Source organism: Herpailurus yagouaroundi, unplaced genomic scaffold (assembly GCF_014898765.1).
Source record: "Herpailurus yagouaroundi ecotype Mexico unplaced genomic scaffold, PumYag 162, whole genome shotgun sequence".
In the NCBI taxonomy this organism is placed as follows: Eukaryota; Metazoa; Chordata; class Mammalia; order Carnivora; family Felidae; genus Herpailurus; species Herpailurus yagouaroundi.
Genome location: NW_024412403.1, coordinates 69,784,298 through 69,796,330, shown reverse-complemented (window position 1 = coordinate 69,796,330; position 12,033 = coordinate 69,784,298). Strand labels below are relative to the sequence as shown.

The 12,033-nt window shown below is 40.4% G+C and overlaps 1 protein-coding gene across 2 annotated transcripts in view; it reads left to right on the top strand.

Moving 5' to 3' along the window:
* Positions 1-12,033, top strand: part of HACD2 (3-hydroxyacyl-CoA dehydratase 2) — a 105,583-nt gene that overhangs the window by 23,178 nt on the left and 70,372 nt on the right. For both annotated transcript variants that reach the window (XM_040484712.1, XM_040484713.1), the window contains exon 3: positions 3,137-3,155. In XM_040484712.1, coding sequence (XP_040340646.1) covers positions 3,137-3,155 — 19 coding nt within the window. The remainder of the gene's footprint in view (positions 1-3,136; positions 3,156-12,033) is intronic.

Genomic DNA, 12,033 nt, shown 5'->3' with positions numbered 1-12,033 from the left:
ATAATGCAGAAATAAACACAGGGGGTACATATATTTTTTTGAATTAGTGTTTTCATATCCTTTGGATAATTCCCAGTAGTGGAATTACTGGATCATATGGTGATTCTATTCTGTTTTTAACTTTTTGAGGAACCTCCATACTGTTTTCCACAGTGGCTGCATGAGCTTACCTTCATACCAACAGTGCACAAGGGGTTCTATTTGCTCAGTCTCCCTGCCAATACATGTTATTTCTTGTCCTTTTGATTCTAGCCATTCTGACAGATGTGAAGGGATATCTCACTGTGGTTTTGATTTGCATTTTCCTGATGATTAGTGATGTTGAGCATCTTATTCTGTGTGTTGGCCATCTGTGTATCTTCTCTGGAAAAACGTCTCTTCATCTCCTCTGCCCATTTTTAATTGAATCATTTGGGGTTTTTTGGTATTAAGTTGTATAAGCTTTTTATATATTTTGGATATTAACCCCTTATCAGATACATCATTTGCTAATAAATATCTTTTCCTAGTCAGTGGGTTGTCTTTTTATTTTGTTGACCATTTGCTTCTCAGGGCAAAAGCTTTTTATTTTGGTGTAGTCCCAATAGTTTAATTTTGCTTTTGTTTTCCTTAGTAAGAAGGCATATCTAGAGAAATCTTTCTACCACACATGTCAGAGAGATTACAGCCTATGTTTTCTTCTAGGAATTTTATGGTTTCAGGTGTCACATTTAGGTCTTTAATCCATTTTAAATTTATTCTTGTGTATGGTGTAAGAAAGTGATGCAGTTTCATTCTTTTGTGTGTAGATGTCCAGTTTTCCCAGCACCTGTTTTGAAGAGACTTTTTCACACTGTATATTCTTGCTTTTGTCATCGGTTATACCATACAACATTATTACAATATCACCTTGACTATGTTCCCTATGCTGTACTTTTCATCTCCATGACTTAATTTATTTTATAACTGGAAATTTATACCTCTTAATCTCCTTTATCTGTTTCACTTATCTTAATTTTTTTTTTTTTTTTCATTTCGCTGTTCTGTCTGGGTAAGTTCCCTTGCTCTGTCTTCCAGCTTGCTGATTCATTCTTCTACCTCGTCCAGTCTTCTGTTGAATCTTTCTAGTGTATTTTTCAAACTTCTGTTTGATACTTTCTTATACCTTCTATCTCTTTGTTGAACTTCTTACTCTGTTCAACCATTCTTCTGCTGAGTTCACTGAATATCTGTATGATAATTTCTTTGAACTTTTCATCAGGTTGATTGCTTATCTGTGTTTTGTTTAGTTCTTACCCTGAGATTTTGGCATGTTCTTTTTGGATACATAGTTTGTTTCCTCATTTTACCTAACTCTTTGTGTTTGTTTCTTTGTATTAGGAAAGTCACCTACCTCTCCCAGTCTTGAATGAGTGGCTTTACATAGAAGATGCACTATTGGGCCCAGAAACACAGTCTCCCAATCACTAGAACCAGGTGTTCAAGGAGTGTCCCCTGTGTGGGCTGTGTTGTCCTTCTGTTGTGGCAGGGCCCAGGGCTGTGGTATGTTGGTGGGCTGGGCTGGCACTTGGTTGGGCTGCAGGTTGTGTCCACAACTGCTGCAGTGTGTCTGTGGGAAGGGTTCTCTGCTGGCTGTGTTTACTGTCACTAGTATGTTAGAGGATTCCAAAATAGTGCCTACCAGTGCCCATATTAGTAAGGCAGACTTGAATCGCAAAAATTCCTCCTACCAGTGTTTGTTTCCAGGGAAAGTTCCTGCCGTTTTAGGTTAGCAAATGATTCTCCTTTACCTATGGTCCATGTACTATTCAAGTTGGTATTTTTGTACTGGTTTCTGGGTTGAGTGAGTCTGCATATCAGCCCTTTAAGAGCAGATTTTCTATTCCCTGCAGTTTTATAGTCTTCCTGAAGGTGATGCCTGTTGATTTTCAGAGCCTAGTGTTTTGAGGGCTCATCACTCCCATTCAAGATCTAAGGATTTGGTGCCAGATATAGACCTCAGGTATTTTGATCCTCCAGGAAAAAGTCTGTTCCTTTAATGTCCCTCCCAGTTATGATCACCATAGCTAGGGTTTGTTTCATTCCCTAGCAAGTCTGTGTTTCTGCCCCCTCTTTCCCATCTTGACGCTATCCTTTTATCCTTTATTGTGGAGGTTCTGTTCATTGAACTTTCAGGTCCCTTTCAGAAGGAATTATTCCACATTTAGTTTTAGATTTGTTGTGTCCATGGAAGAGGTACATTGAGGATCTTGCTACACCACCATCTTGAACCCAGGTCCTCAGATTACTTCTTTACCACAACCATCACCAGGGTTAAAGCAATGCCACATACAGGATGAATTAGAAGGCAATTTAGAATGACCAAATTGGCCAGTTGGATGGCCACTGAGATGGAAAAGAGATAGCAGTCACACCCAAAGCACTGGAAATAAAAACCCTGAAGGCAGATGCCACAAGTATTAGCAGGACTTGGAAATCAATAGGACTTGTAGGTGAGGGAAAGGAAAATAGCTGAATTTGGGAGACTGGGAAGTTGATGACCAAGAGGCATAGCAGCCGTGAAGGAAGAAAAGCATGAGTTTCTTGAAGAGGCATGCCATGTTTGAGCCACTGCTGGTACACCTGGATGGAGGGGTGCAAAGGCAGTTTGCATTGTGGGCTTGGAGCATAAAGAGATCTAGGGTAGCAGATTGGACTGGGAATATGCCTGTAATGAGGTCACCAAATGAGACAAGATGGAGTCTGAGTTTGGAGCTTTGTAGGTTGAATGAATGTCTGCATTGAAGGGCCTGCTGGATAAGAAGAGCCAAAAAAGGCTCTTCTAACCCTGTATTCTATAGTCTGACAGTTCTGTTCTGTAGAATGTGGGACATGGGAGATGTACATCTACTGTTTTTACAAGTTCATGTATTAAAAAAGAGATCCTTGACATCTGGTAGACTACTGGGTCAGATTTACTCCTTACAAAATTTTCCACAGATACAGAAACTAAAAATGAACAAACAGACAAAAACAAATAAGAATTTACATTTTGTTAAATAGCCAGGTTTAAAAATGGAATGTTTATTTTTCAAATTCAATACTGAAAGGCTAGTTTATATAAACTATATTGTTATTGATCTTTACTAATTCTTTCCTCTCCCTTTTTTGTCTCTAGATTTTACATTGTGCAGTAGGTAAGTATGGAATTTTTTCCCCTACTATGCAGTGGATTTTGCTTTTTTTTTTTTTTTTGAAGTCATAAATAATAGGTCAGTTTGATTATTACTGAATATTGGAAAAACTAAACTATTTAATCATTGTATATAAAATTGCTTACACTGGTATGGCTCTTGGTTTCTGAAATGATAGGTACTATTTAGATGTTATCACTGAACAATTTACTAAATGTCACAAGTATTTCACTCTGTCAGTCTCGTTTCACGGGTGACAGAAACACTAGCATATTTATTAAAATGTGACTTGGAGTCCTGGTTCCGGACTATGTAGAAAGCCCTCTTTATGATCACTTAAATATTATATTTTCTTTCTTTATGTTTAAAATGGAGTACCAGGTATATTGCCTGTGTCCCAAATGAATATTGAATGTGTGTGAGAGAGATTGGAAAAATATAAAGTTATATAAATGTAAGGGATTTCTATGAAAAGCAGATACAGTGTGTTTTCTTTTTGGGGGAAGGAGAGGGTCATCAAATTCTGGTCTGGAACTGAGGTATAACTTCTTGTCTGGGGTGGGTTACACCCCTCTAAATAGAAATGAATTTTGGAAAGTTGACAGATCCCGTAGAGTAAGCCCATAGTTGTTGCTGTGCATCTGGATTTGTCTCTGAAAGGGAGGGAGGGTTTGCAGTTGACCTGGGAAAGCACCACAGGTCTGAAAACTCAAGAACCATGGATCCAGATTCACAAATTAAGTGGGTACCTGCTATATTCAGGGCACTGCACTTGGCACTGTGGAGTTTAGAGATGAGGAGACTTAGTTCAAAAGGACACATAAGTGGAAGCCCCTGGGTGGCTCAGTCGATAAAGCGTCTGACTTTGGCTCAGGTCATGATCTCACTGTCCATGAGTTTGAGCCCCATGTCGGGCTCTGTGCTGACAGCTCAGAGCCTAGAGCCTGCCTCGGATTCTGTGTCTCCCTCTCTCTGTCCTTCCCCAACTTGCTTGTGCTCTCTCTCTCTCTCTCTCTCTCTCTCTCAAAAATAAATAAAAATAAACTTTAAAAAATAAAAAGGACACACAAGTGGACACACAGGAAGCTATCTACCTTAGGTCTTGCATGGTAACTCTGATATCTGTCTCCATTACTTTTAAGGAAGACAAAGCATCTTCATTGTAAAGAGTTGCATCTCAGCTAATTTCCCGCTAGGACAGAGGTTTACAGTCAGGAGTTTGTCCCAATGATTTGCAGAATTTTGTGTGCATGTGTCTATATTTTAGGGACAGCTGGATAGAATATATAGCTTTCATTAGATTCCCACAGGAATGTGTGATCCCCAAAAGGTTAAGAAATACTGCTTTAGAACCTTTGAGCAAGAGATTTGAAAGGGGCTTGTTGGGGGGGGGGGGGCCCTCATCTGTCACATGATCTGCTTTGTCAGAAGTTGTAAGACCTGGGCCATGTCACATAGCCAGTAAATGGGTTTTAGCTGATGTGTAATTTCACACACATTTCCTTTTTAATCCTTTATCTACAATTTTGAGATGAAAAATTTTGCCCCTTCTTAGATGGTTGAATGAAGTTTAAGCATAAGCTTGTAGATGAGGGGCCACATTTGGCCCGAGAGAGTTCTGGAATCACTTTAGGCCTTTCCCACATGATTGAACCCTGTGCCCCATTCTCCCCATTCTCTTAACCTTCAGCTGCCCCTGTACAAAGCTCTTAGATGCATGTTTTCTAAGCATGTGTGCTACACTTTAATTATTATTATTTCATTGTATTTTAATGCCCCAATTCCCTTTATCTTACAATGTATTTTCATACCTGTTTATAATAAAGTCCTATCCCTAGAAATAAAGTTTCTGACCAGTATATTTATTCGCACCAAGAACATTACTGAATGCCTGGCAGGTGGTGGGTGCCAGACAGTGGATTGGACAGTGAGAGTAGAATGTGAGCAGGCACCAGCTTGGGTTCAGGGAACCCACAGTCAGATGGGCAGCCTTCTGAGCTCCGCTGGTCGGATGCACTCTGCAGACTAGTGTTCACGCTACACTCTGTTCTGATGGTTTGTGGACAAGTGTCCCCAGGGCCTAGCGTGGTACTTGACACATCGTAGATACTTAAAAATACCTTCCTAATTCAGGGTGCTTGGGTGGTTCAGTCAGTTAAGTGCCCTACTTCACTCAGCTCAGGTCATGATCTCATGGTTTGTGGGTTCGAGCCCCGCATCAGGCTCTGTGCTGGCAGCTGAGAGCCTGGAGCCTGCTTTGGATCCTGTGTCTCCCTCTCTGCCCCTCCGGACCTCCCCGGCTCTGTATTTCTCTCTCTCAAAAATAAACATTAAAAAAATTAAAAAGAAAAAACTCCTTCTTAATTCCTCAAGGACCTTGCTCTGTCAGTGATTCTGTCTCCTGCATCCTCATTCTTTGTCATCTACCTTTTCCTTCTCAGCTCACAAAATGCTCAGGGGTGCACCATTCTAAAAATAAACAACCTTTGACCCTACATTCCTCCCTTATAACTACTTAATTCCTCTCTGTCCCTTTTACCATATTTTTTTAATGTTTATTTATTTAGAGAGAGAGAGAGAGAGAGAACTAGAGCAAGCAAGCAGGGGAGGTGCAGAGAGAGAGAGAGAGAGAGAGAGATTGAGAGAGCCCAAGCAGGCTCCACACTGTCAGTGCAGAGTGTGATGCAGGGCCGGTCTCCATAACCTGGTAGTCATCAGATTTTATCATTTCTGTTTCCTGAATATTTCTCAGATTGTCCTGTTTTTCATCACTGTTCAGGGCATCAGTGTGTCTCATCTGGACTCCCTTTTGGATCTCCCTGAACTTCTAGGCTTGCAATATTAACAGTAATAATAAGAGCTACCCTTCATTGAGCATTTACTATGTTCCAGTGCTTTAGACTCATTACCTCATTTACTTCCCTTTTTACAGGTGACAATACTGAAGCTTAGAAGGTTTTCAATCTTGCCAAAGTTCACAGTTAATAAGCCCTAGAGCCAGAAGTTGAACCTTTGGCTGTGTGACTCTAAGCCCATGCACAGCCCTTGAGGGAGTTAGTTAAAAGATAATTCTGAGTCTGTGGCTTCCTTGCTTAAAACCGTTCACTGGTTTAAACTTCTTCATGATTTGGAGCCTGCCCACCCTTCCCAGCCTTCCCTGTGCCCTGCCTCTCACTCCATGCTTCAGCCACCCTGGCCTTTTTGTGGGTCTCCCCACTGCTTCTTGCCTCTGGTCTGTGGCCAGGCCTTGCTTTCTGGAATGAGCAGCCCACCCCCTCCGGCTGGCAGCTCTTCGCCACTTTTCCTCCAGTAAACTTTCCTACCAGCCACTGGCTCCATTAGGTACCTTTCCTCACTTCTATGTAATAGCCGACACCTCGCTGTTGTTGTACCTTCTGCTGTGTATTATGGTCTGTCACTGTACCTGTATCCCCCACCAGCACCACTGAGTCTTTGAGAAATGAGAACTGTTACTTAACTGTTTTCTGTATCCTGCCACCTCACGATACAGGCCGCCTAGTGGAAGCTCGGTGAACATTTGATCATACACTTACCAAATTCCGGTGACATTTTCCAAAAATGGTTTCAAAATGTGTTCAGTTCTTTTAGAAAATAAATAATAGTAAATAAGCTGTTTCTGGCATTAATCTAAAGGCAGTCCTTTTTTTTCACTCCTACAATTTAAGTTTAGTTTTAGAATGCTGGTTCTTTTCTTGTGGCTTTGTAAAACTTTTCACTCTGAGAATTTCGTCTTTTACAACTTGTTTTGGAGCCTTGAGATATTTTTAGATTACATCTAGATACCTTTAGATACATGGAAAGTCTGGACCTCAGTCAGTCCTGGGTTGTTTATCGGCTGTGTGACTTCCAGGAAGTAACTCCATCTCTGCATCTTTATTTCCTCATCAGTTAAAGGGGGATGATACCCATCTTGTAGGGTTGTTGTGCAAACGAAAGGGGACATGCATGAGAAATACTTAGCATGATGTCCAAAACATGGTAATACTGAAAACTGCCCAGCCCCAAATGGGAGCTATTGTTATTAACTAAAACGACAGTAACGTCATAGAATGTTAGAAGTTTCTGTCCCTGATGTAAGGTTGAATATCTGTATAATTCTTCCATATTCCTAGTTTTCTTAAATTATGGTTTCTGTGTGAGTGCTTCAGGACTGTATGGGTTGGAGCTGCTTCTGATTCATGGCTGTGACAATGCAACGTGACAAAAACAGCCTCCAGAAACAATAAACTAAAATTCTGTATGAGGGGCTTGTTTCTGAGAAGTCAAACCTTCTATCTGTGCAGAAGTATTCCCATGCCCCAGTTATTTCCAAGTAGGTTGTTTGTTCTCCATTGATAATGTAGAGATGGGAGTTCTTTTTGAGGTTGGGGGGAATGATTTTGAACACGTATTGGGGATGTATTTCTTTTTTTAAGTAAAATATAATTGACATATAACGTTGTATTTGTTTCAGGTGTACAACATAGCAATTTGATATATGTATACATTGCAAAATGATGACCACAATAAGTTTATTAGTTAATGTCCCTCACCTCACATAGTTATATTTTTTTTCTTGTGATGGGAACTTTTAAGATTGCTCTCTTAGTAACTTTGATTAAAAATATAGTATTAATTATAGTCACCATGCTGTACATTACATTCCCAGGACTTCTTTATCTTAGAGCTGGAAGTTCATACCTTTTGACCTCTTTCACTGATTTCCCCCACCCCCAGCCTCTGGCACCCACCAATCTGTTCTCTGTATCTGTGAGTTTGGTTTTGTTTTTTGTTTTTTTCCCTCAGATTCCATGTATGTGTGAAACAATGCAGTATTTGCTTTTCTCTGGGACAAGATGTAAATGCTGTGGTTGCAGCCCTCAACCCAAGATTTGTAGTGCTTTATGTTTATGCGATACTTTTCTTTTTGGAAATGAGAATTAAAAAAAACAAAAAACCACTTTGAGACTTACCTTTCACAAGACTGCCAAGAAGGGTTCTGATTTCTTTATTCATGTGGTATATAGTTTGTCCTGAAAGAAGGCATTACCTGTTTTCCTGTGTTGTGTTGCAAATTAGGTTGTGGAAGAGGTATATGGGACATGGGTGGCTGTCAGCTAACTACGGAGTATGGTTCTCCCTCTTTGTTGGGATGGAAAGTAGAGGTAGAGGGACTGGAGCTGAAGATACTCTTGGTAAGATGCGGCATTGTGCATTTGGTGAACCTTCATGTTGAAAATTATACCGTCAATATAAATAGCCTTGGAAGTTCTCTTGATTGAAAAGTGTAGAACAGGAGCTCAATCATAGCCCAGAGGGTACTATGTCTAAAGTTGAGTATTAGCACTTTGATAAACAAGGACAGAACCCCTTTTCCTGAAATATTCTGTATTTCTGGTTTCAAATATTTGTTCTATGTGCCGGCTTGCCCTCTTCTTTCAAACTAATGGCACGTTTTCTTTGCTTATTTTTAAAAAGTGAATTTTAAGAAATTTGCATTTGCCTTAATATTAGTAGGTAGCATGTGGCTTCAAAACCGATTCTGCTAGGTAACAAATGGTGCCAGGGAGGAAGAGGAGCAGCTGTTAGGGAGATGAGCACCAGAAGACCACATCTCCTGCCAGAAATCTTTTCCCTTCCACCAATTAGAGTGAACCAGCTCCTCTCCAAACCGTTAACGTTACTGTCCCCCACTTTAAGCTAACAGTCATTTACAGTGCACTATTGTGAAGGAACTGTCATCACATATTATTAAAACCAGGCCCAGGACCCTCCAAATTGTAGTGTAAGAGAACTCCGGAAGGAAGCATCCCGGAGGGAAGGGGTAATTCCTCTGGATTCACTTACCTGATTCTGTTTCCACCCCTGTACCTGCCCAGTCCTCAGGGGTATGGCTTTGGACAAAAACTGCTTTCTCTAGTTCCACTTAGGTTAGTTGACATTTTTTGAATGAACTTTACCAAATAGGAAGAGCAGAAAGGGAATGAGTATCAAACTACAAACAGTATAAAAATAGCCATATTTCCAAAGTACAAACTTTGGATTCTGAGACCTCCCCCCCCCCCCCCCCCGCTTTGTTACTGGGAGCTGACACAGCTTCACATGGACCTCGTTGACTCTCTGCCACCCTGTTCCTAGTGTGCTCAACCCCCTCACAAAAATGAATAAAAAATGTTTTGGATTGAGATTCAGGTGTTTTTTTTGTTTGTTTTTTGTTTTTTGTCTGGGGGGCCTGCTTAGTGGTGCTAATGGCTGAGGGAAGAAGGAGCCCTTTGAGGTGGGATAATGGACTTAACCTTTCCCATCAGGCTATCCTGTCTCCCCTGCCCAGAGGCTTCCAAGGCTCCCACTGGAGAGCGTGCAAGGGGAGGGTTAGAGACTTGGTCGGGAAGTTGCCAAAGTCAATCTTCACATTTTTGCAATTCTGCCTTTGTCATTTATTAAGTACAGTCATTTCCCAGTGTCTGACAACCAGAGCTCTGTGAAGACTGACCATGGTCAAACCGTAGTCTTTCCCAAATCAGTCAAGCCCTTCACACCAGCCTGGCCCAGTCTCCTGCCTTGGCTCTTCGTTCATTGTGTTGCCTCCTGATCAAATTTTGCGTCCTCCCTTCAGACACGAAGCCAAGAGGAAGGACAGATAGTTTTAGCACCTGCATCTTCTGCTCCTGGCACCCAAAGCTAAAGCACTTGTTCTCTGAATAAACTTTGTGTTTTCACACCTCCATAATTTGTACGTACAGTCTCTTTTGCCTGGAACACCCAGCTCTGTCAGTTGTTTCTTGCTCCGTATGAATGTACTGAGATGAAGGGAAGGGAGAAATAAATAGAGCATGCTCATTAGGAGCCCCAAGTGCCTGAGCAGGGAAGGTTGGAGACTTACCCAGAGCTCATGTGTACCGCCTGGCACCTGGCCAGCAGTCAGTAAGCTGTAGCAGCATCTCCATTGGTGACTAGTGGGAAAACTTCAATTCTGAGGGTTTCTGTTCCCAGTCAGAATTCAGAAGGGAAAGCCATGAAGAGAGCCTAGATGGGGAATTTTACCCTCTGCCATCCTTGTAGGAGCAGCTAGGGGGTTGGTTTGAACGCAGAACTGTTACTGAGTTATTTGAAGTGTCTTCTCTATAAGATACTGTACCATCCAGTCCCTTAGGAACCAAGCTAAGGCAAACCAGGTGTGTTGGAAACACAACTAGTTGTTGACAAGTCAGGCTTCCTCTCGCTAGGCCTTAGTTTTCACATCTGAAAAGCTAGAGGTTGGCCTAGCTAATAGATTAATGTTCTTGCACCTTGATGTTCTGACATTCTTTGAAATTAACTAAGGCAGCTTCAGAGATGAATTTTAGTTATCTGAGTAGTGATAGAAAAGGAGGATAGGATAGATCTTACAACATACCTATGTATTAGTATTAGTAAACTTGTTTCAAGTATGGTAGTTTCAGTAAATCTTTCCTCCCGATGCATTTTGAAATCCACATCACAAAGCAGAATTGAAATGGGAGATGCGCACTTGCACATTTTCTGTAGCATGCATTTACCCATAGTCACCACTAGGTGGCACCCTTGTATTAGTAAGGAGATTTTTATCTTGGAAGTTCCAGAACTTCTGGAAGACTTCTAATAAAAATAGATAGCAAAGAATCAATAGCTGAAACTGAGGAATGAGAAGATTTTTTAGAAAAAAGAGAAATGATGTTTTTCTGTGAAGTCTGATGATTTGATCATTAATATCGGAGGTAATGGAAAACTAGAACTTTCTACATTACCCTAAAGGAAATTATCTTGTATTTCTTTTTATAAGGCACCAAAATGTCTTTAAAGTTAAGAACAAAATTAATTTGCTTCATTAAAAAGCTGGAGAAAAAAAATCTATTTCCCAAATGTTCTCTGGTGAGATGGTTAGTAGCAACCTGAAGTCAATAAACCTGTTCTTTGCTTCAGAAGCAGGTTGGTCCAAGGAAGCTGGAAGCACCGTCTAGTGACTGAGTGGAGTAAATTCCATTGAGCCAAATGGGGAAAGTTTGAGTTCTCTTTTAGCAAAAGAATTACTTGATTTATGACTCTGTGGGAGGAGTTGACTGGTTAAATAAATAATAAAGGGAGCAAAAATGCTTAGGAATATTTGTATGACACTGGTATGTCTTTTTTTATAGCTTGTACAGCTTTCTTGGGAGAGAATTTTTTTACTCTCTGTTCATAGTGAACATTTTTCCGATATTTTTTTCCTTTCAATAACAGTTTCTGTCTCACTATGTTCTTTCAATTAGCAGTCTGCATTTAAGATTTATCCATGTCTTTGTATGGCTTGATAGCTCATTCCTTTTGATTTCTGAATAGTATTCCATTGCACGGATGCACTGGTGTGTTTATCCATTTACCTATCGAAGGACATCTTGGTTGTTTCCAACTTGGGATGACTATGAATAAAGATGCTGTAATTATTCTTGTGCTGTTTTCATGCGGACAAAAAAAATAATTTTGCATTTTGAAATCTATTGAGTATTTACCTAGTAGCACAATTGTTGGATTGTGTCATGGGACTGTGTTTAGCTTTGTAGGAATCTGCCATTGTCTTCCAAGGCGGCTGTACCACTTTGCATTCCCATCAGTAATGAATGAGAGTTCCTATTGCTCTGCATCCTCACCAGCAATTAGAGTTTTGGATTTTAGCTATTCTAATGTGCATAGTGGTATCTTTTGTTTTAGTATTCATTTCTGGAATGACAAATGATGTTGCACATGTTTTCATACTACTATTTGCCAGCTATGTATCTTCTTTTTATTTATTTATTTATTTTCCAATATATGAAATTTATTGTCAAATTGGTTTCCATACAACAGCCAGTGCTCATCCCAAAAGGTGCCCTCCTCAATACCCATC